General features: G+C 36.6%; 4 protein-coding genes across 5 annotated transcripts; 3 read left to right on the forward strand and 1 right to left on the reverse strand.

Moving 5' to 3' along the window:
* The first annotated feature begins 180 nt into the window (after positions 1-180).
* On the forward strand, positions 181-5,215 carry LOC145591682 (pentatricopeptide repeat-containing protein At4g01990, mitochondrial-like). The gene is made up of 2 exons (XM_081648191.1): positions 181-640; positions 3,750-5,215. Exons 1-2 carry the CDS (start codon positions 326-328, stop codon positions 4,974-4,976), a joined length of 1,542 nt encoding a protein of 513 aa, XP_081504317.1. The 5' UTR covers positions 181-325; the 3' UTR covers positions 4,977-5,215.
* Positions 5,216-5,337: 122 nt separating this feature from the next.
* Positions 5,338-7,575, forward strand: LOC145591692 (pentatricopeptide repeat-containing protein At1g02370, mitochondrial-like). Its single transcript, XM_081648200.1, has 2 exons — positions 5,338-5,887; positions 6,314-7,575. Exons 1-2 carry the CDS (start codon positions 5,576-5,578, stop codon positions 7,541-7,543), a joined length of 1,542 nt encoding a protein of 513 aa, XP_081504326.1. The 5' UTR covers positions 5,338-5,575; the 3' UTR covers positions 7,544-7,575.
* A 7,346-nt stretch (positions 7,576-14,921) lies between these two features.
* LOC145591702 (pentatricopeptide repeat-containing protein At4g01990, mitochondrial-like) lies at positions 14,922-17,532 on the forward strand. 2 transcript variants are annotated; one of them, XM_081648209.1, is made up of 2 exons: positions 14,922-15,441; positions 16,092-17,532. In XM_081648209.1, the coding sequence occupies exons 1-2, from the start codon at positions 15,136-15,138 to the stop codon at positions 17,310-17,312; spliced, it is 1,527 nt and encodes a 508-aa protein (XP_081504335.1). In that variant the 5' UTR covers positions 14,922-15,135; the 3' UTR covers positions 17,313-17,532. The 2 variants fall into 2 exon arrangements, with proteins under 2 accessions (XP_081504335.1, XP_081504342.1); XM_081648216.1 differs by having other exon boundaries at positions 15,163-15,409.
* A 2,941-nt stretch (positions 17,533-20,473) lies between these two features.
* LOC145605022 (zinc transporter 6, chloroplastic-like) lies at positions 20,474-22,784 on the reverse strand. The gene is made up of 2 exons (XM_081661033.1): positions 21,899-22,784; positions 20,474-20,884 (listed from the first exon to the last, which is right to left on the reverse strand). The coding sequence occupies exons 1-2, from the start codon at positions 22,631-22,633 to the stop codon at positions 20,570-20,572; spliced, it is 1,050 nt and encodes a 349-aa protein (XP_081517159.1). The 5' UTR covers positions 22,634-22,784; the 3' UTR covers positions 20,474-20,569.
* Positions 22,785-23,373: the final 589 nt, after the last annotated feature.

Genomic DNA, 23,373 nt, shown 5'->3' on the forward strand with positions numbered 1-23,373 from the left:
AAAAGAAAAAAAAAAGCAAGTTTATTTTGCTTATATTCTCTTAAGTGCACATAATTAGTAAATTTACAAAATTATCATGATAAGAGCAAAATCGACTTGTTAGTTTGTGCAATTTTGTCAAAATGTATCTACGCATTTGGAGCCAAAAATTAGAGTTGGTTTACTCATTTGTACAACCGAAACTTAACAAATAATTGAACCGATTGTATGGTGAAGATGTTATTCGGATCTCGTAATCCCTAATCACTCCTCCATGGTCCATAACATAAGAACATAAACCCTTGATAAACCCCAACTCCACCCGCATTACCAAACAAACAACACAATGTTTTTACAATCACTAATACACAAATTCAAGCTCACAACCACCACCTTCCGTCTCATCTCCGGCGAGTCTCAGATTCTCCGGCGACTCTCCACCGTCGCCCCACCAGTTCCGTCTAAAACTCCGCCGGAAAATCGCCGTCACATCCACAGACAAGATTTGTATCAGAAGTTATGGTCGGTGGTAACTTCAGGCGAAAGGATTCACGATGTTTTATTCAGAATATTGCGAAATGGGGAGCAGTTTCTTAAGACTGATCTTATATTTTGCCTTAAAGATCTTCGTAAGTTTGGCCACTACAATCAATGCCTTGAGGTTAGGTTTACTTTTATTTCTGTTTTGGGTGAATTTATGCACGAAATTTGATTTTTTGTTTCTGCCCAGATTTTGTTTTGCAATTTCCTGAAATGGGTATTTGATTAATTGTGGATTTAGCTAGGTCTTGATTCTTGAATACAATCCAATGTTTAAAGTTTGCATTTTGTTTGACTTAATTAGGAATTTTCTCTCTCATGTATGAACTATGAAATTATGAATGAATTTGTAATGTTGATCAATTGATGGTTGTTACTAAAAACTGATGCATATGCAAATTGCAATGCTTAATGTAGAAAATTCTAGACTCTAGCAGGTGCTGCTGATTTTTACTATGAACTATGAATTAACTGTGTGAAACTTTTATCTTTATGCAATGGTTGATACCTTAGTATATGAACGGTCCATTTCTTATATTATGATTGGGAATGCATTAATGGAGAAAAATAGGGGTGTGAAACGATATTTTGTTGCTGTTTGTGTAAAAATAATAAAGGAATTGGTGGAGATACAATGGAGAGGATCCTTATGTCTATTTGTAGTGCTAAATGAAGCAAATACTACATTCTAAGAGGCAAACTAGTGGCCAACTAAGTCAAGTTGGAGTTCTTGAAGATTTTCAATACCTAATAGGTTCTGTGTGTTTGGTGAAAGTTAATGGAATTTTGGCATTAACTTATGATTTAGGCAATAAATAGGCATATGAGAGTTCTAAAAGGCTCAATTTTGACTAAGTCCAGACAGCTTTAATAAAATAAGGACAGTTTAGATGAGTTCAAACATATTCACAAATTCACAAGTAGAAGTAAGTTCAAGTAATTGTAGATAAGTTCTGATATATTTATAAATATATAGGTCAAAACAATTTGAAGAGAATACACCCTTTATTTTATTGGCAATATGGTAGTTTAAAGGGCTTATATCTTAGCATAATCATAGGGTTTTACTGGTACACAACTCTTGCAGTCTCGCCAATTTACTTGCAAAATTCTACATGTTACTCCGAACAAATCTTCACCTAAATATGTTGGCACTTGGCAAATATGCATACATGCTTGCCTGTCGATTGTGAATCTTACTATGCTTGTTTAGCAATTTGCATGTATCTGACCCTATATGACAAATATAAGTAAATAGATTTGCTTCTACTTTGGTCCTATATTTTTTCAGAGATGATGACCAAATTGATTGCAGGGGGTGTATAGCTTGGTTTTATTTCCCATGTTTATAAAACAAGTGCAGATCATTCTGTCTTGGAAGGCGAGTCTTAAAACTAGAATTCAGCCCAATATCTACAATATCCAATCAAACCTACTATCCATCATATTCTAGATAATAGTAGTCCATAAAACAAGTTAAAATGTGTGTTCTTCAATCTTTTATTATTACACTGGACGATATATCGATTCTCTCTGCTTCATTCTGGCATGCATTAGTTTGTGTTCTTTCTCCCTCCTTTCTATAAATCACGCCCCTATTAATAGCTTCAATGTGTGTTCTGTCTATAAACATGTGTGCATAACCTTCTCCTTAATCCTTTCTCCTATGTACTCTAATGGAATGCTCCTATTAATAGCTGTCTCAAATAGCCATCTAATTTTGACTTTTGGCTGCGAAAAAATGAGGACCTAGAACATCTTAATTATAATCAGGGGATTGATGATCGTAATCCCTCCAGAGGAAGCCGAAGCCATAACCCCATGGCCGTTGAGAAAGTAATATCCTAGGGTAGATTTGTAATATATTAACCCAATTCCCATATTATTCTATTGTAACAACACAATAGCTTATAAAGAATAAGCGAGTTGTTAAAATGAAGCATAATCAATCAATAACAACCTTAATCCCATTAGTGAGGTCAGCTACATGAACCAAAAGTGATTATTCCGTATATTCTCACAAAAATCTTCTTACTCCATCCCTTACGATCAACCCTCATTCTCATGCAAATTCATTTCTTCATATCCTTCCTAACTCCTTCCAACCACGTCATTATCGATCCCCCTCTACCTCATTTAACATCTCCATGATCCCACTCTTCGTACCGGTACACCCTTGGTCTTTGTCTTACATGTTTGAACCAACGATGACGATTTTCCCTTAGCTGCAACACCCACTTTCTTGCGAATAACTTCAATTCTTATTTTATCTCTTAGAGTGTTCTTGCACATTCATCTTAACATGTGCTTTTCCGAAACCTCCATCTTTTTAATTTGCTCATTAGAAGCTCAACATTCTATACCATAAAGTTTTAGTCTCATGGCAGTCCTATAGAATTTCCCCTTCAAAGTGTAAAAGAGAATGCTTTCGTCAGATAACACTCTCTTCTCTATTTAAGCCACCCTTACTTCTCTATTTAAGCCACCCTTACTTAATCCTGTGGGTCACGTCTTGATTAATGTCGCCATTCTTATGAAAGATCGACCAAGATATTTAAAACACTCACCCATGGCCAAATCCTTTATGTCCAAACTAACTACATCATCGCTTATTCCCCTCTTTTACCAAAGCGGCGTACCAAATATTCAATCTTGCTCCGACTTAGCTTAAACCCTTTAAATTCAAACCTTTGCCCCCATTGCTCCTATTTGGCATTAACCCCATCTTGAGTTTCATCCACCGAAACAATATCATCCGCAAACAACATACACCATGGAACCTCATCTTGAATTGGCTTAATTACTCCATCTAGAACCGTTGCAAAAAAAGAAAAGGGCTTAACGCAGACCCTTGATGCAATCCAACTATAATAGGAAAATCTTTTGTCAACCCACCACATGTCCTCACATTTGTTGGCACATCCTTAACTAGGTCCAAATACCTTCGTAAGATACATATCTTCAACATTACCCACCAAAGTACCTCAACTTAAATTACCAAAAATTTCCTTTTTCTTCTTTTTTTCTCTAATTTAGGAGCATTGCTACAACTTTCTTTCTATTCTTGTCAAAAAGATTCGGATTAATCTTCCCATTTAATTAGGAACAGAACACCTGTTTGAGATGATTTGATTTTTTGTATTTATGAGCTACTTGTAGATAAGAATTTTAACTCCATCATAATGTTAATTTTGCATTCAGTTCTCTCTAATATGCTTTCTGCATTGCAGATACTTGATTGGATGGATAAAGGTAGATATGGAAATGCTGCTACAGACCATGCATTGCGTATAAATATAATGTGTAAAGTTAAGGACATTGATGAGGTTGAGGAGTACTTTGACGGCATTTCTCCTGATCTCAAGAACCAATATGTATATGGAGCACTTTTAAGTTGCTACTGTACTAAAATGATGAAAGATAAAGCATTGGCTCTTTTTGAAAAGATGGATGAACTGAACTATGCATCCAATGATCTGACCTTCAGTAACCTCATGAGTCTTTATATGAAAATAGGCCAACCAGACAAGGTGCCTTCTCTTGTAGAAGAAATGAAGCAAAGAAACATCCGACTAACCAACCACATATACTACATCTGGATTCAGAGCTATCGATATCGTGTCAATCTTGAGGGTCTTGAGCAAGTTATGCTAGAAGTTCAAGAACAAAGCTCTGTAAATGAGGATTGGCAAATCCATAGCAACCTTGCTGCAGTGTATATAGCGGCTGGTCAGTCTGAGAACGCTAACGCTGCCTTGAAAAAGATGGAGGAGCTTTTTGACAAGCCTAAGAAAGCTGACCGCAAAGCATATCATTTTCTGATTTCCATGTATGCAAGTACCGGTGATTCAGAGTCTGTTTATCAGGCATGGCATAAACTGAAGTCAAGATTTAGTGTTTGTCCAAACATGAGCTACCTTGTTATGCTTCGAGCCCTGTCAACGCTAGATGATATTGAGGGACTCAAAAAGTTTTTGAAGGAGTGGGATATGAGTTGCATAAATTATGATGACAGACTCCCAACTGTCCTCATAGATGCTTACCTTAGGCATAACATGCATGAAGAGGCGAAGCATCTGCTAAAGGACGCTGAAGATAAGGCTGAACAAAAAATAAGGATCGCTCATGTTGTTTTCATGAACTACTACCTGGAGAAACATAATTTTGATTCTGCTCTGAAGCATATGGAAGCAGCAATGGCTGCCAATTGGAAGCCATTAGTAGATAAACTTGATCCTTTCTTTGAACATTTCAAAGAAGAAAAGGATGTTAATGGTGCTGAAGACTTATGCAGTAAATTAGAGAAAGTTCAGGCTTTTAACTCGAGAACCTGGTTGTTGTTGCTTCAGGTTTATGCAGCTGCAGGTAAAACAGCCCCGGAAATGTGTCAAAGGATGGAGGAAAATGGTATAGATATAGGTGCTGAGCATGAGGAGTTGCTCCAGAAGATATGCTAGGTGTCCAATGCCCTGGACATTTTTCTTATATGTTTTAATTAAAGTTGCTGAAGCCTGAAGTAAGTATCCCTGAATTAACTTAGGAGTCAAATTAAGTTTTGGTTTGGTGTACCCTTAATTTTTTGGCTTAGTGATGAAGTTTTAGAAACATGCAACCAGAGATTATTGAATTCTGTTGGTTAGTGATGTTATAATATTTGAAATTTGATGTCATAATTAAAAGAGTTGTTATCTTTAAGTATTAAGATTCTTATGAGTAAATGCCAAATATCTCAAAATATATCCTAATAAAGTTGTCTTAATTATATGCAAGTTATTTGACCAATATAATATTACTATTACCGCGTAACGGGATATCTGGGAAGATTTCCCGACTGGCGTGAGTGGTTGTACAACACTGCGTGACTAATGTGAGTGGTTTTTACACTACGTGGCTAATTTGAGTGGTTGGTACATTGGCTATTGTGAGTGGTTGGTACAATACGACAATTATTTTGGGAGAGGACATTTGAAATTTGAGTCTAATTATAGTCTTTTAGCTGAGACATCCGGCTATAAAACCCCGATGATGGGCATGGGAGCTAACAAAAACATACAAAATGATGCATAGACTCTTAACCAAAACAAGGTCTCTAAACACCACCAGGCGTATGACGATTCCGGCAGGTTCTTGTTTTTTCCGGATTCTTTTTTCAACAGCACCGAGCTTTACCCCTGAAAATCCACCCATAAGGCGTCCGGAATTCAGCAACCATAATCTTTACAGTAGATTATCGTTGGTGCGGTCCACCGGCGAGAAAGTTTCTGATGTTTTGGACCAGATTTACAACAACAATCAATTGAAAAGGGAGGATCTTGTTCAATGCATTTTGATGCTACGTAAGGATGGCCATTACCAGCTTTGCCTCGAGGTAACTTAACTCATCCTCTTTAATATTGGTATAGGATTTAGCAAACCCTTGTGTTGTTTTGACATGCACAGCATCTGGCATAAATTACATTTCTTATGATATTTATCTCATGATTCATGACAAAATCACATGTCCGATCCATTGGTGTTGTTAATGCTTAATTATTCTCCAAGTCCTGACCCCTTTGCTTTTTCTGTAATTGATACTTGATTGTAGCCGTGCTGATGATGCCTTTTCTGTAATTGATATGTATGTATATATATATGGTATAAAATGAATTTGGAATGAAATTAGTGAGACTGAGAGTAATCAGAGTAATAATTTTTGTGCTTGTTTCACTTGATTATGATTTTGCGATCTTGTTGATTTGTGAGTATTTTGCCCCTATTGATGATATGGGAATTGAATTTTGTGGAATTGCTTTAGATTCTGGAATGGATGGAGAAAGGTCAAATTGGTCATTCAGCGTTACATTTGAGTATGATATGTGAAGTTAAGGGTATTGATGAAGCAGAGGAGTTCTTTTATAGTCTTCCTCCTGATGAGCATAACAGAGCCACATGTGGTGCTCTTTTGCATGGCTATTGTTTTAAGAAGATGATTGATAAGGCATTGGCTCTTTTCAATAAGATGGATGAGATGAACTTTGTATCGAGTGAGGTGGCCTATGCACATCTTATTTCTCTCTATATGAAAGTGGACCAGCCTGAGAAAGTGCCTCCTCTTATACAGGAGATGAAGCAGAGAAATATCCCCATAAGCTGTGTGTGCTACCAACCATGGATCCTAAGCTATGCGTGTCTTAATGATCGTGAGGGTATAGAAGAAGTCATGAAAGAGGTTCGACTACAGAGATCTATAAAAGACGAGTGGCTTATATATATCACTTTTGCTTCAGCATATCTCAAGACTGACCAATTTGAAAAAGCTGACCAAATTTTAATACTGCTTGAAGAAATCTTAGATAATTCATTTGATAATCCTGACAATGTTGGATATCATGTTTTAATTAACCTTTATGCTTCTTTAAGTAGATTAGAGGCTGTCAATAGGATATGGGAAAAGTTAAAGTTAAGATCTGACGATTATGACAACTTATGCTACTTAACTATGCTTCAAGCCCTAACAAAGTTGGGTAATATGGAGCTTCTAAAAAAGTGCTTCATGGAATGGAACTCCAACTATAAGAGTTATGATGCCAGGTTACTTACTGTTGTAATTGGTGCTTTCCTGAGGCATGACTGGTTTGATGAGGCTAATCTGATTCTGAAGGATGCTGCAGATGGAAGTGGAGATAAAGCTTGTGCTGCCCATGTCATTTTCATGGATTACTACTTGGAGAAACGCCAGATTGACCTTGCAATGAAGCATTTGGAAGTGGCGCTGGCTAACCAATGGGTTTGGCATTCATTTGCAGGGAAACTTAATAGATTTTTTGAGTATTTCATAGAAGAGAAGGATGTTGATGGTGCTGAAAAGTACTGTGAAATGTTAGAGAGAAGCCAGCCTCTTGTTCCGACGACCTACTTGGGGTTGCTTCGGACCTATGCAGCTGCTGGGAAAACGGCACCTGATATGTGTAAGAGGATGGAACAAAGTGCTATAAATATTGGAACTGAGCTTGAGGAATTGCTTGAGAAGGTATGCCCTAATTGAGTTAGATGTTGCAGATTTACAAGCTGTGGAATATCCTGAAACAGCTTCACTGTTTTGGGTTGGGGGGGGGGGGGGGTTTGAATAATGTCAGAGAATTGTTTCTCTCTCTTTTGAATCAGACTGTTTGAATTCTAATGTGATGTTATTTATGATTGTGTCATTGAGCCTTGTATCTTTTTTAATTTCTTTGTTCTAATATAAAGTAGACATGATTTAATACTGCAAAGCCTACAACAGTTCAGAATGCATACCAAAACACAAGTCCTCATTCTCGAATGCTCTTTTCAGCAATTAACAATGACTATTGGTCTACAGTAGTCTGTAATGTTTCTAACAAGACCAATAATAATGCAGACAACACACTTTGACCTAAACTGAGGCTCGTTTATGTCTAGATGTGTGTGATGATGCATACTGATAGGGCTGAAGTTAAGATTTCTTCTGTCTGCTTGTTTTGTAATACATTGCTGCATTAGCTTATGTCTTCGTACTGTTTCTTATTCTTTCAACATTCTATTTATTTCTTCCCTGAAATTGCATGGTGTTAGCGAGGCACATCCATGACAGGCTGTTGGTCTAAATCTTTGCAAAAAAGGTTGTTTTGGCCTCTATATTGTATAGATGATTCAGAAGACTATCTGATCTTTACTGGCTTTAACATTGCATGCTGTTGTGATTTCCACCATCAAATACTGCAGGACAATACTCTATATGCCTCCTTTTGTTTTATTTCTTTTATCAAAAAGCTTAAGCTGTGTTACATATGCACTCCAACATTTACAGGTCAGAATTCTTTCAACATAAACAATTTACTAGGAAAACTGAACTTATTCACAGCCTTCTTGTCAAATAGACCTACTAGTTTTACCTGTGTTACATATGCATTCCAACATTTACAGGTCATAATTCTTTCAAAATCAACAGTTTACTAGGAAATCTGAGCTTACTCACATCCTTCTTGTGAAATATGCCAACAATTATAACTTGATAATCCGATAACTTCTGAAGCATATCATTCACAAGCTATTCTTACGACTTCAAGCTATTTTAGCAGATCTCTTCAACAGTTAGATGTCGAGTCTGCATCAGTAATTTGTTCAATTTGTGGAGTGATTTAGCCATAGCCTGTGCATTTTTCTGCAGTTATACCAGTGAGATGGATTGAAATGGCTTCTCAGATATCCTGCTTCTGTTTGAAGTTTGATCATATTCTCTCTATGGTCATATCCTGTAAACTAGATGGATGATTGTTCAAGACAGAATATGATTGCAGTTTCGCGTAATTATTTGAGCTGTATGTATTCTGCAACTTTTCTCAATGGAAGCACAGTTTCAAGCACTTGATATTATAACTGAGGGTCTGTTCTCATTGACTGAACTCAGCTGAACTAAACTGAACTTATTAGAGCTGAACTGAACTGAATATTTTATAAGAGAAGGAAATTAGGAGTTGAACTGAACTGAACTTTACTATTATATTTGGTTGGATACTGTATTTCATAAATTGGGAAAAGCACACCAAATCATTCAATTACCAATCAATTAAGCAGACTTTTGATCAGCCAACTTAAAAATTACAACTCCTAAAATCATTTTTTTCTTCCATATATGCTACTTTTCTGTCGGATTAAATGGGGCAATCTTAATGGGACGAAGAGAGTACTAATTTTACTATAATTATACCCTACATACAAAACCTTTTCAAAGTATCACCCTCAAAACACACACCATCCTGCAAATCGTCTTCCCTCGGATGAAGACGTGACTGCTTCGAAACATTCGAGTATTCATCTGATATTTCAAGGTGGACGTCCAAGGATAGGGAAGCAGAATTATGAGCTTGGTAGTAAGAACACTTGAGAATACTATCAATAACATATGCATGGGAACACTCATCTACCTTCATGTGTTCCAACCACCCTTCAATCTTCTTACATGCATTGGACAACTCTAGCTCAAACTCCGGCCCACCGTGGTTTGGAAAGAATCCACGGGCATTGTCCGTGAATGTCATCGCCTTCTCGGTGTCAATGACGCCTTTGCGGAGGTCTCGGCAATATATATTAACGGTGATGGTGTCTTGGCTAGCCTTGGTGTAGGAGACAACTACATGAGAATTCATTAACACTCCCTTATTTCTCATTTTTTTTGTTTAGTTACAACTAAATTTTAGTAAGGTAAAGGTATACTAAATTACTAATCCGTCTCTAAATTATACGAAGTAGAATTGTAGGGCATGATAAAACCTTGATCCCCAAGGCTAAATATGCAACCCGGCAGTCGGCATGAATGCATGATTACATCCCTCTCACCAAAAACCCTTATCGTGTATTCACTTGGGCTTGGCACAAGATGAAAGGCCCAACAATACACTTGTATAGTTTTATTTATTTATTTATTTTTAAATTTAAATATTTTTTTCCATTTATGAAAGTATTTTTTTTTTACTTATATCGTGACTAGAGCTGTCAAAAGTTGACCCAATCCGAAATATCGACTCAAACTTGATTATCAAACGACCCATCTGAACCCGAAAAAATGGTGACCAAAACTCGACCTGAAACCAACCCTATGCCCGAGTTGACCCGAGTATGTGAGACCCGAACTCGAACATGAACTGACCTTAAGATGACCCGACTCGAATGTAACCTGTAAATTATTGACCTCAACCAAACCCGATTTGAACCGAAAGTGACCCAAACCCATTTTAACCCGTCAAAACCCGAATTTAACCCGACTTGTTACTAACCTGACCTGAATTTAACCCAACCCGTTCCTAACCCTACCAGAATTGACAGCTCTACCCGAAACCTCAAAAGTTTCTCTAAAAGCGTGGATATTAGTCTTCAATTTAAGAATTTTTTGACTTTTTTTCAACCAGAAAAAAAAATTCCAAAATGTTTAACATGATCAATAATACCTTCCGGGAGTCCAATTGGCTGGGTGGAACCATCCAATTTGCCTTCAAATGACCAATTTACCGGTTTACAACTTGCATCAATTTCATTAACTCAAACCTACCACAAACATTTATGACAACATATAATGATCATATATGGTTCCAAACGGCCTTATATGACCCCAAAATGTATCCCCTAAAATCTCAATAATTTTCGACACCAGGCCCCCCGAAACATTAGAAATTTCTCAAAAAGCGTGGATATTAGCCTTCAATTTTGGAATTTTTGGACTTTTTTTCGCACAGATATAAAAATTGCCGAAATGCTTACCATGGTCCCTAATACCCTCCGAGAATCCAATGGGGTGGGTGGAACCATCCAATTTGCCATTATACGACCAATTTACCGGTTTACAACTTGCACCGATTTCATTAATTCAAGCATACCACGAACATTTATTACAACAAATAATGATCATATATGGTTCCAAAAGACATTATATGACCCCGAGATGTATCCCTTAAATTTTCAAGGCTTTTCGACACCGGGCCCTGTAACCTCCAAAATTTCTCAAAAAACGTGGATATTAGCCTATAATTTTGGAACTTTTTTACTTTTTTCGCCCGAAAATAAAAATTTCCGAAATGTTTATAATGGTCCCTAATAACATCCGGGAGTCTAATTGGATGGGTGGAACCATCCTATTTGTCTTAAAACGACTAATTAATCGGTTTACAACTTGCACTGATTTCATTTACTCAAGCCTACTACGAACATTTATGACAACATATAATGATCATATATCGTTCCAAACGGCATTATATGACCCCGAGATATATCCCCTAGAATTTCAAGACTTTTCGACACCGGGCTCCGAAACCTCCAAAATTTCTCAAAAAGTGTGGATATTAGTTTTCAATTTTGGAATTTTTTGACTTTTTTTCGCACGATAATAAAAATTGCCGAAATGTTTACCATGATACTTAATACCCTCAGGTAGTCCAATTGGGTGGGTGGAACCATCCAATTTGCCTTTAAACGACCAATTTTACAACTTGCATCGATTTCATTAACTCCAACCTACCACGAAAAATTATTACAACAAATAAGGATCATATATGGTTCCAAACGATATTATATGACCCTAAGAATCTAAGATGTAATCCCTAGAATCTCATGACTTTTCGATACCGGGCCTCGAAATTTTAAAAATTTCTCAAAAAACGTGGATATTAGCCTTATTTTTGGAATTTTTAGACTTTTTTCACCCGGTAATAATAATTGACAAACTGTTTACCATGGTCCCTAATATCCTTCGGGAGTCCAATTGGGTAGGTGGAACCATCCAATTTGCCTTTAAATGACCTATTTACCGGTTTATAACTTGCACCGTTTTCATTAAATCAAGCCTACCACGAACATTTATGACAACATATAATGATCATATATGGTTCCAAACGTCATTATATAACCCCGAGATATATCCCCTAGAATTTCAAGACTTTTCGACACCGGGCCCCGATACCTCCAAAATTTCTCAAAAAGTGTGGATATGCCTTCAATTTTGGAATTTTTTGACTTTTTTTTTGCCCGGAAATAAAAATAGCCGAAATTTTTACCATGGTCCCTAATACCCTCCGGGAGTCCATTTGGGTGGGTTGAACTTTCCAATTTGCCTTTAAACGACCAATTTATCGGTTTACAACTTGCACCGATTTCATTAAATCAACCCTACCACAAACATTCATGACAACATATAATGATCATAAATGGCTCCAAACGACATTATATGACCCCGAGATGTATCCCCTTGAATTTCAAGACTTTTCGACACCGGGATCCGAAACCTCCAAAATTTCTCAAAAAACGTGGATATTAGTCTTCAATTTTGTAATTTTTTTCGTCCGAAAATAAAAATTGCTGAAAAGTTTACCATGGTTCTTAATATCCTCCGGGAGTCCAATTGGGTTGGTGGAACTATCCAATTTGCTTTTAAACGACCAATTTACCGGTTTACAACTTGCACGGATTTCATTAACCCAAGCATACTACGAACATTTATGACAACATATAACGATCATATATTGTTCCAAACGGCATTATATGATCTCGAGATACATCCCCTAAAATATCAAGACTTTTTTACACTGGTCCCCGAAACCTCCAAAAATTTTCAAAAAACGTGGATATTAGCCTTCAATTTTGGATTTTTTTTTTTTTTTTTACTTTTTTCGCCCGAAAATAAAAATTTCCGAAATGTTTACTATTGTCCCTAATACATTCCGGGAGTCCAATTGGGTGTGTGGAACCATCCAATTTGCTGTTAAATGGTTAATTTACCGGTTTACAACTTGCACCGATTTCATTAATTCAAACCTACCACGAACATTTATGACAACAAATAATGATCATATATGGTTCCAAACAACATTATATGACCCCTAGATGCTTCCCATATAATTTCAAGACTTTTCGACATCGGGCCCCGAAACCTACAAAATTTCTCAAAGAGCGTGGATATTAGCCTTCAATTTTGGAATTTTTTGATTTTTTTTTTGCCCGGAAATAAAAATTGCCAAAATGTTTACCATGATCCTCAATAACCGACTGGAGTACGATTGGGTGTGTGGAACCAGCCAACTTGCTGTTAAACGACCAATTTACCGGTTTACAACGGCCAATTTAATTAACTTGCACCGAACCCGACTTGAACCGAAATTGACCCTAACCCGTTTTAACCCGTCAAAACCCGAATTTAACATGAACATGTCTTGTTACTATTCTAACCGGAATTTAACCCGACCCGAATTCAGCCCGACCTGTTACAAACCCGACCCAAAATCAACCCGACTTGTTATTGACCTGACTCAAATTCAACCCAACTTGTTATTGACCCTACCCGAATTGTAATATACTACCTATTACTTACCAGACCCAAAAATTCAACCCGATCGGTTACTAACCCGACTCGAAATTAAACGACTTGTTATTGACCTTACCTAAACTTCAACCCAAATTGTTCCTGACCCGATTTCAAATCACCTTAAATGCAATTTAGGCCACCTTATTACTGTTGATCAAAGCATTTTGTCTCGGGAGACCAAGTCGGTCCATGCCAGCAAAAGAAAGTAGCATCATCCTAGCTCAAATTTAAGAGTTAAATATAATATGTATTTGTTGTATGGTCAAAGGAGATAATTATCTTCCTAAATTATAGGCTATTGTTCCCTAGTATATTGTCATATACTTCGTATATTATAGTCAAAGGAAATAATCAGCTTGATAAAAATGATAATTATCTATTTATAGTTAGTTGAACCCGAATATGTCTTGACTTGGAAATGACCCGACCTGATTGTAACTTGCAAATTATTGACTTGAACATAACCCGACTTGAATCCGAGAATGACCCGACTTGAAAATGACCCAACCTGATTATAACCCGCAAATTATTGACTTGAACCGAACCCGACTTGAACCCGAGAATGACCTGACTTGAAAATGACTTGACCTGATTACAATCTGCAAATTATTGACTTGAACTGAACCCGACTCAAACCCGAGAATGATCCGACATGATTCTAACCCGCAAATTATTGACTTGAACCGAACTCGACTCGAACCCGAGAATTACCCTAACCCGTTTAAACCTGTGAAAACCCGAATTAAACTCGATCCGAATGTAACCCGACCTGTTATTAGCCCGACCTAAATCCGATAAGAAGTATGACCCGACGTGACCCGACTCAAGTATGACCCAACCCAAACCCGACCTGCATAGGTTATGGAATTAATTCGAATTGATCCAACCCAAGTTGACCCGACCCGTTTTTTTTGAATTGACAATTCTAATCGTGACATTCCTGTATTCCATAGCATGTACCCTTTCATAAAAATCATTCACATCTTTTTTTCAAAAAAAAAAAAATAAATAAAAAAAATTACATCTTCTATTAAGTAAATTTTAGTTAAATTAAGAAATTTTAGTAATTTATCATGAATGATTAAACAAAGCATGCATTAAATACACATATATGCAATTCAAATTTCAAATTATTCTCAATAAAATGTATGATGCAAATTTTTAAGAAACACATGTAATTTACCTGAAAGTCTAACAGTTTATGAGAGATAGTGTGTGACTACTAAGTTCAATCAAGCTTACCAAACCTAAGTTTTGTGACTCAACTACTCATGTTTGAAATTACTATAGTAAGCTTTTATACATTTAGCCTTTGATTGTTAATTGACAACAAGTCTATGTGTTTTCAATAAGACCAACCAACCTCATCGTTATGGATGATTAAAGAACTAATTAGTAATCATTGCAAGATGCAAAATAGTAATGTATAAAAGTTGTAAGAAAAAGGATGACTCTATATGAACTCATTTTTTTTTGTCAAATGGTGCTAATTTATAGGAGCATAGGAAGTAGTCAGTATAAATGTCAAGTTTAAAAGAATTTAAGACAACTAGTTAGAATTTTTAGACCATATAATTAACTAGTGTTAGATTATATAGTGAAAAAGATGGCATCTTTAAAAGGTTCAATTTTAAGCATCTTTAATTTTAAGGTTGAGGTTCAATCCCGAGCCGAGACACTTTTTCATCATTCTACTTGTATGTTAAAATCAAAAGTCAAAACCCTTGTAAAACCCCAATTTGACAAACAAAGAAAATCACACTCTCAAAATGATACATCACTCGATACTCCGCATACTCAAGCTTTCAACCAACAATAACCGTCTAATTTCCGGCGCTTCTCAGATTTTCCGGCAACTGTCAACTTCTCCGCCGGAAAAATCACCTGCATATCGCCGGAAATTCAATAAACATACTCTTTACACTAGATTATCAAATGTGTGGTCCACCGGCGAGAAAATTTCCGATGTTTTGGATAGTATTTCCAGAAAAAATTCCCAAAAATTTAACAAATTTGATCTTATTAATTGCATTAAGAAGTTCCGTAAGTTTGGCCGCTACGACCATTGCCTTGAGGTAACTTAGCTTATTAATTTAATGTTTTTTTTTTTTTTTTTTTTTTATTTTTATAATTTATTATTTTTTTTTTTTTTTTATAATTGCTATATTTGTTAATTGGTTATTAGTAGATATTAAAGATTTTAGCTTTCATTTGTTTGATTATGACTTTATTATGTGGAAGTTAATAGTTTGTTTTTTGTTATGTTTCTAATTGGGTATTAGTAGAAATTAAAGATTGAAGCTTTCATTTGTTTAATCATGATTTTGATTCCATTGTCTGGGAATTTAATTGGGTAATTTGAAGTATGTGGGATTATTCTCCAGTGCTTAATGTTTCAGTGTTTAGTTTCTTATATTGCCACTTTTGTATAATATAATGAGTTTTCTTGGCCTCATTTGTCTCAGGGATTGTGAAATGTGAATGAAATAATGAATAGTGACTATTATTTTTACTAGATGACGTTTTTTTTTAAAAAAATATGGCCCCTATGTTTAGATTTGAGCATTTGTATTGCTATGTCTTTGTGTCCGTGTTTTAGCCTTTAGGTGCTTGCTTGTATGAATGTATGTGTGCCTGACATGTCACTATGATAGTGATGGTTGGAGAAGAGTTTTATCATTTATGATTTTGTGGAATTGAAGCTTGTGATGTTTGCTTCATACAGATCCTTGAATGGATGGAGAAGGAAAATTTTGAGCATGAGTATGCGTTGCATTTGAATATACTTTGTAAAGTTAAGGGTATTTGTGAAGCAGAGAAGTACTTTGATAGTCTTCCTACTGAAGTGAAAAAAGTCTCCATATATGGAGTTCTTTTGAATTGTTACTGTACTGAAAAGATGACTGATAAAGCATTGGCTCTTTTTGAAAAGATGGATGAGATGAAGTATACCAATGAATTGGCATTCAGCAATCTTATGGGTCTCTTTATGAAAGTAGACGAGCCAGAGAAAGTGCCTCTTCTTGTAGAGAAAATGAAGCGGAGAAACATCCCTTTAAGTCTTATCTCCTACCAAATATGGATGCATAGCTATTCATGTTTAAATGATCTCGAGGGTGTAGAACGAGTTATGGACGAGGCTCAAAGACAGGAAAATCTTAAAGATGAGTGGGAACTATACTGCAACTTCGCCTCAGCATATGTCAAAGCTGGTCAGTATCAGAAAGCTGTTCCATCCTTGAAAAAGGCGGAGGAAATTTTGGGTGATTCAAACTATCCTGATCGTTTTGGCTATCATCGTTTGATTAGCCTGTATGCTGGTGTTGGTGATTTAGAGTCTGTCATTCGGGCATGGGATAAGATGAAGTCAAAATTTTCAGCTTGTAACAACTTAAGCTACTTTACTATGCTTCACATTCTATCAAAGCTAGACAATATTGAGCTTCTGAAAAAGTACTTCCAAGATTGGAACTTTAAGTATAAGAGTTATGATCTCAGGCTCCCAACTATTGTTATAGGTGCTTACTTGAGGCATGATATGCTCGAGGAGGCTGAACTATTGCTGAAGGATGTCACAGATAGATCTGGAAATAAAATATGGAAAGCCCATGTCCTTTTCATGGATTATTTCCTGGGGAAACGCCAGATCGATTCTGCTTTGAGGCACTTGGAAAAGGCGATGGCTAACCAATGGAAGCCACTTGCTGGGAGTCTTGATCCTTTTATTGAGTATTTAATTGAACAGAAGGATGTTAACAATGCTGAACAATTTTTCCATTTGCTTAAGAAAGATCAATCTCTCCTTTCGACTGCCTACTTGGGATTGCTTCAGATCTATGCAGCTGCAGGAAAAATAGCCCCTGAAATGCGTGAGAGGATGGAGCAAGACGGAGCAAATTTTGGAACTGAGCATGAGGAATTGCTTGAGAAGGTATGCCCTAATTGAGTTTAGCTGTGGAGTGTTCTTAAGCTCTTGTATTTCAGTTCATGATCCAAAATGGCTTTGTGACATTGTGAAGTTATATCTAATATGGTTGAATTTTTCGGTCTCTTTGTATTCTTTATAATCAGGCTGGTAGATTTCTTTGATGATGTAAACTATGAATCTAGATGATAACTGATGGGGATTGATCTATGATGTGTCATTGAGCATCAGTTCTCTTTATATATTTCAAGTTTGAAGAAGAATGTAGACAAGCTCAAACTTGCAATAGTCTAACATGCTATTTTTTTAAAAAAAAAATAAAAAAATAAAAAAAAATAAAATAAAAAATGTTTCATTTCATTGGATACTGACTAATTTATGTATTCTGGAAGAATAATGGTAATGCAGACACCATTCTGTGATCTAAAGCTGAGGTTCATTCATGTCTAGAAATCTTTTGACTGTACAATTAGTTCCATATCCTTCTTGGTTATACCTGCATGTGTTGTTGAATGGTTGGTTATTAGAATTCATGCCAGGTCTTGATTTGCAGCTCATGCTTAATAAGCATATTTCTTTGTCTTGTTGATTTGCTATCAACATCTTTCATTCTAATCATTTTCTTCCCCAAATGTGGTGTTAGCAAGACACATTAAACACCTTGCAAACTTTTATGATAGGCTGTTGATTTTCTTTGTTTTGAATTATTTTGCATGAAGAGAGGTTTTGTTTAGACAAGGCATGAGAATGGAGGTCATGAACTCTATTTTTAAGTATGAAGGTCCTCTCAACTTATTGCCAGCCCATCCTCCAATCCCCTAACCTTGGTTTCTGCACTGGATACAACTCAGTTGTATTGTCCCTGAGCCTACAACATTTTTGTATTGGCTTCTTTGTATAAGGAAAAACATTGGGTGAGAGAGGACAAGATAACAGGTTGAACTAAGCAAACATGAAAGAAGATCCGGGCTTCCCCTATGTTAGATACTTGCTTTTGATTTATTTTCAAATTTAGATTTTTTATCTTGTGCCTTTTGGTTTGAAATAACTACTAAACAACATAGTTGCAAGAGCAGGGCAACATCTTATGCATACATGTTAAGATGGTCATAGTTTATAGAGAGTAATGAATTCCTAAATGGGAGAATGCCAGCCAAAAAAGGTGCCTGCACTTTTAAATAAAAGTGATATAAGTTAGAAGTATCCGTCTTGGCATCTGTTGCTGACACTGAACAGTCTACTCCTGGGTTTGGATTTAGATTTTGTGATTGTTGATCAGCATATATTAAGGCTGGGAAATTTGAAAATTTTCCAAATTGAATGTTCCTGACATATGCATATCACCGTCTTATAGTAATGTAGAGTATTTCAGTCAGATATGAGATAAGCTAAGATCAAACCTCAAAGCTCTTCAAGGCCAATAGTACTTAAATTACGGCCACCTTGTGCTATGCTGAGAGTGCTGTCAAAGCTAGATGATATCAAGAAGTCAAGAGTCGGGAAAAGTGTTTCAACTTTCAAGCAGTGGTAGTTGAGGTACATGAGTTTCAGTGAACTGCTACCAGTTGTGATTGATGCTTGCCTGCTTGAAGAGGATCAAGTTCTGCTTATAGAGTCTACAGATAAGGCTTGATATGAAATACTCAATGTTCATGCTGTGTTGTAGATTTATCAGATTGACACTCTGCTGTAAGATTCTTGAATGTGGCAGAACTCCAATTTGATGGAGGCCAGTTGCAGAGGTGCTTCATCTCGTGTTTCAAAGAAGAGAAAGTACTGAATCATAAAGTCCTGATTCTCGATTGAAGTGCCTGCTAGAAACTGTTTTAGACCTGTGCTCTGTAACCGATGTCTAGAATCTATCTATCAGCGGATGGAAGAAGATGGTGCAACAATTGGACGTAACACAAGAAGATGCTTTGAAAAGTATGCCATAATTGATTTAGGACTTTAGAGTAAAATCATCTCTGACCTCCTGTGAATTTGGTATTTGGGTGGAAAAAAACTTTGTAATCTGCAATTCAGCAAACATTTTCCTAGAACTGTGGTTGGCTCATGGATAGGGGTGTTCATAAATCGGTCCGGACCGAAAAAATGGACCGGACCACCCCGGACCGAACCCGGACCGGACCAAACCGAATTAATCGGTCCGGTCTTCGGGTCTTGAAATTCATTTTTTCGGACCGGTCCGGTCCAAAACCCTATAAAAACCGGTTTTGGACCGGACCAATTTTTTTATAAAAAATATGTGTGAAACCTTAAATAACGTTTAAAATTATCCTTAATAAGCTTAGAATACTTTAATTTTATAAGTTTTTTTTGCACTAAACATACAAAAAAAGACGCAAAAATGACGTTACAATATCGTTTTTCCAATATTTTTTTTTTGTGTTTTCCTTGACTTTATTAAAAATTAATATTCTTTTAAAAAAAATTCTTAAATCGGTCCAAAATAGTCCGGTTCGGGTTTTGGACCGATTCTTTCGGTCCGGTCCGGATTCGGTCCTAACTTAATCGGTCCGGTCTTCGGTTCTTAAAATTCTAATTTTCGGTCTTCGGTCTTATCCGGGTTGGTCCAGTCTTGGACCGATGAACAGCCCTACTCATGGATACACTGTTAAAACCTCTTAAACCTTTGCTAGCTGCTGTTTCTTAGGTAGCAATATTAGCAACTAAACACGATACTGAATCACACTAATGGCATATAATTTCATTCTGTTCAAGCATTTCAAACATAGATCAGCTTCCGATGTCTGTTCTACTTTCTTACTACAGTGACAACAGGCGAAGCATCAGTGCATCAGCCCTTTGATTTCAATTGGTCTTGTCCAATTTATTTCATGTATATTGTGTACCTGGATTCTGAAATTATTATTGCAATTTTTCTTTCCATGCATGGATAGATTACTTGATTAATCTCATGATTTTACATAAAAAGGTAGCTTCATATGGAAATTTTGTGAGGCTTATACTTCTGTATTGCGGTGTGAATATCCAATTTAAGGACATAAAATTCGTTCTTACGATGTTTTCATCTAAATTTATTGTCTAAGTATTACTCTTGTTGAGCACATATTAGAACGTGCACCCTTTTCTGAAGTACTACTGGCCTTGAATAGGCACCTAATTAAGACTCAATTACCCTGCCTGGACAACGCCATAGATCATAGTACTTTGTAGTATAATTTACGAATGCAAGTAGATCTATTTCTAGCATAATCAAAGTTACCACAGGTACAAGTACATTCTTACATGAGTTACAAATATGCACAAAATTTTCAAGCCCAAAGAGCAAGTATTGACATAGAAGCAGAACCAAGAACCAGAGCAATATAACAACCCTTCTTCATCTTCGTCTCTGAGCTCATCAACTTGTTATGGAAGAAATCTGCAGATATTAGATCGACTAGAGCCATGTATATGAGTATACCAGATGATAGTGAACCTAACAAACCCTCAGAAATCAACGCGTTAGCACTGCTGTCATCGTACCCTGTCAACGAAAATATGATCATCCCCAAAATTATCCCCACTGGCGTCGTAACTGAAAACATGAAGCACATGTAGGCTGTTGTCTTGAAGCTGAATCCTGCCTGGTAGATGGTATCAACACATTCTTAATTTAGTGCTACTTCTATAAATGTACATAATGCTATTAGTTACATTCACTATTTTGAGATGAAAATAGATTATATAAACTGATAGAACATGCATCATAATCAATGAAGTATTATCCAAGACCACTTCATGATGCAAACTGAGGAAATTGTACACATGACATAAGCATTACCTTACCTAATAAGTTAGGAAGAAAATCATATAGTAAATCAAAGAGATCACTTAATTTGAACAATAACATTTTGAGAATCCAATCATAAATCATATACTATTCTTGTACACCATTTCTTATTATTAGGAAAAGCAACAACTTTTTCATGAAATACATAAATGGTGGTAAAATAACAGCAACGTGAACAAGAGTGTGATTTGCTAAATCAAGCATTAAATTAAGCACTATATTGTTCGTAGGTAAGATGAAGGATCTTATTAGATTGGAACCCCCTCTAAGACGATATAGGTAAATTAATGGTCAATGTTACTAGTCGTCATTATAAGCTCTAATTCCATAGTACAACCCCACAAATTACAAAAGATGAGGTCCCATTTTATTTTCCTTGTCAAAGTAAGTGACTTTATGAATCACGGCACTTGAATCATAGTAGTATTGTGACTAGTCTACCCACTATCAACGTCCTATAATAGAACCCCAACTTACACTCCTAACTTATATAGTGAATTAGTGATTCCACCACTAATTAATGTGGCATACTACGTACAAAACTACAATCTATACGCCTATTGTCAAAAAATTTATGGACATCATGACCAAAAAAGAAACCACGACAATGTTCCTAGACACAAATGTCAACAACGTCATACTAGATAAGTTGTTCAATGCAACCGTTGTATGGTAAATCTTTCTACTTCTTGGTTGTATAGCGACGGCCTAATATAAGTTATAACAACCAACAAACCTATTTATAATCTAGTGAACACGTGTAATTAATAGATTAAGAAGTGAAGTTATGACATTTAAATTAGAGTACCTGAGCAATGCAACCACCAAGTCCCATGCCTTCAAAAATTTGATGAAAAGAAAGAGCAGCAACAAGTGGTTTTATTGTACAAACATTTTGTGACATACCCATGGTCACCCCAATGATCACCGAATGAAATATTATTCCTATCTCCAACACTTGTGACACCATTCTCTGCCTCATTTTCTCCCTTGCCTCCTCCTCGGCCGCCTCGGCCGCCACCACTTTCTCACTCTCTCTCTCCTCCACCACGTCACCATTCTCCCTCACCACCACCACCATCTCCACCTTCCCTTCTCCACTGCCACCGTGGCAGTGTGGGCCATCCAGCTGCGTATACCCCCCACGCGCGTGTACCTCCGCGTGGGAGGAATTCGCCGCGAGATCAACTAGTAAAGCAAGTAGCGCCCCGATAAGCGTTACGAGCCCCGCGAAGGGGAAGTCCTTCCAAGGGTGGCGCGTGGCAACCACGCAATCACCCAGCGCGTCGAAGGCGTCGGGTAATACATGCACGAGTGAAGTTGACAAGATTACCCCTGCTGCGTAACACTTAATTACCAAAGTAGCCCTGTCGTAGGCTGGTTTCCCGGCAAATGATTTCGCGAGAACGACTGGGAATGAAATTCCGGCGACACTCGTGGCGAAGATAACGAGGGTTGAGATGAGCTTTATGTGAGCTGCCGACGTGCTGTTACGGCACGTGAGAGCACGCGCCACCGCGTCTGCGTCGCCGCACGTCGGCATGAAGAAGTCACGTGATGAGAGAGAGAGAGAGAGAGAGAAAGGGGTGAGGAGAGAGAAAATGGTGGAGGAAGACGAAGTAAAGAATAAGATGAAGATGAAGAAGAAGAAGAAGAAGGAAGAGTAAATGGTAGCCGTGGAATTTAATCAGAGGAAGGAAGTTGGATTTTAATGGAGGTGGGGTCGGGTTTAAGAGAGCGGTTTTTTAATTAAGGAGGAAAGTGGAAAATGTATGTCAAATTTATTGGGCTTTTTATTAATTTTGGGTGGTGTTGTGTTTGTGTAGGTTGGTGTTGGGTTTTATTGGTGGTTTGATGTGTGTGATTTCCATTGAGTTTGCAAGTACATGTTTTTATGTGTACATGATGATGTGAACTTTGTTTTATTGCCTTCTTTTATTCATGGACTTTTTCTCTTCATATGTATGGACCAAACTACTTACCCTTAACTCTTATTTCATTTGTCAACACTCAACACCCTTAAAAAATAAAAAAATAAATATAAAAAAAAAAAGCCAAAATTTCGTTTAGGCTAAAGATATTAAACATGAATTTTAAGATTTTTTTTTTGGTTGTTAATTGAATATAGTTTAAAATAAGATTAATTGAAAAAAAAAATTAATGAATGAAAGATCGACGGAATATATTGCATTGAATAAGTGGATAAGTAGTTTTTTAATAGGAAAAATATTAGTTGGAGGGTACTTTTAGTGGTGTTGATTAGCAATATAGAAAGGAGCAATT

The sequence above is a fragment of the Chenopodium album genome, chromosome 2, assembly GCF_948465745.1.
Source record: "Chenopodium album chromosome 2, dcCheAlbu1.1, whole genome shotgun sequence".
Lineage (NCBI taxonomy): Eukaryota > Viridiplantae > Streptophyta > Magnoliopsida > Caryophyllales > Amaranthaceae > Chenopodium > Chenopodium album.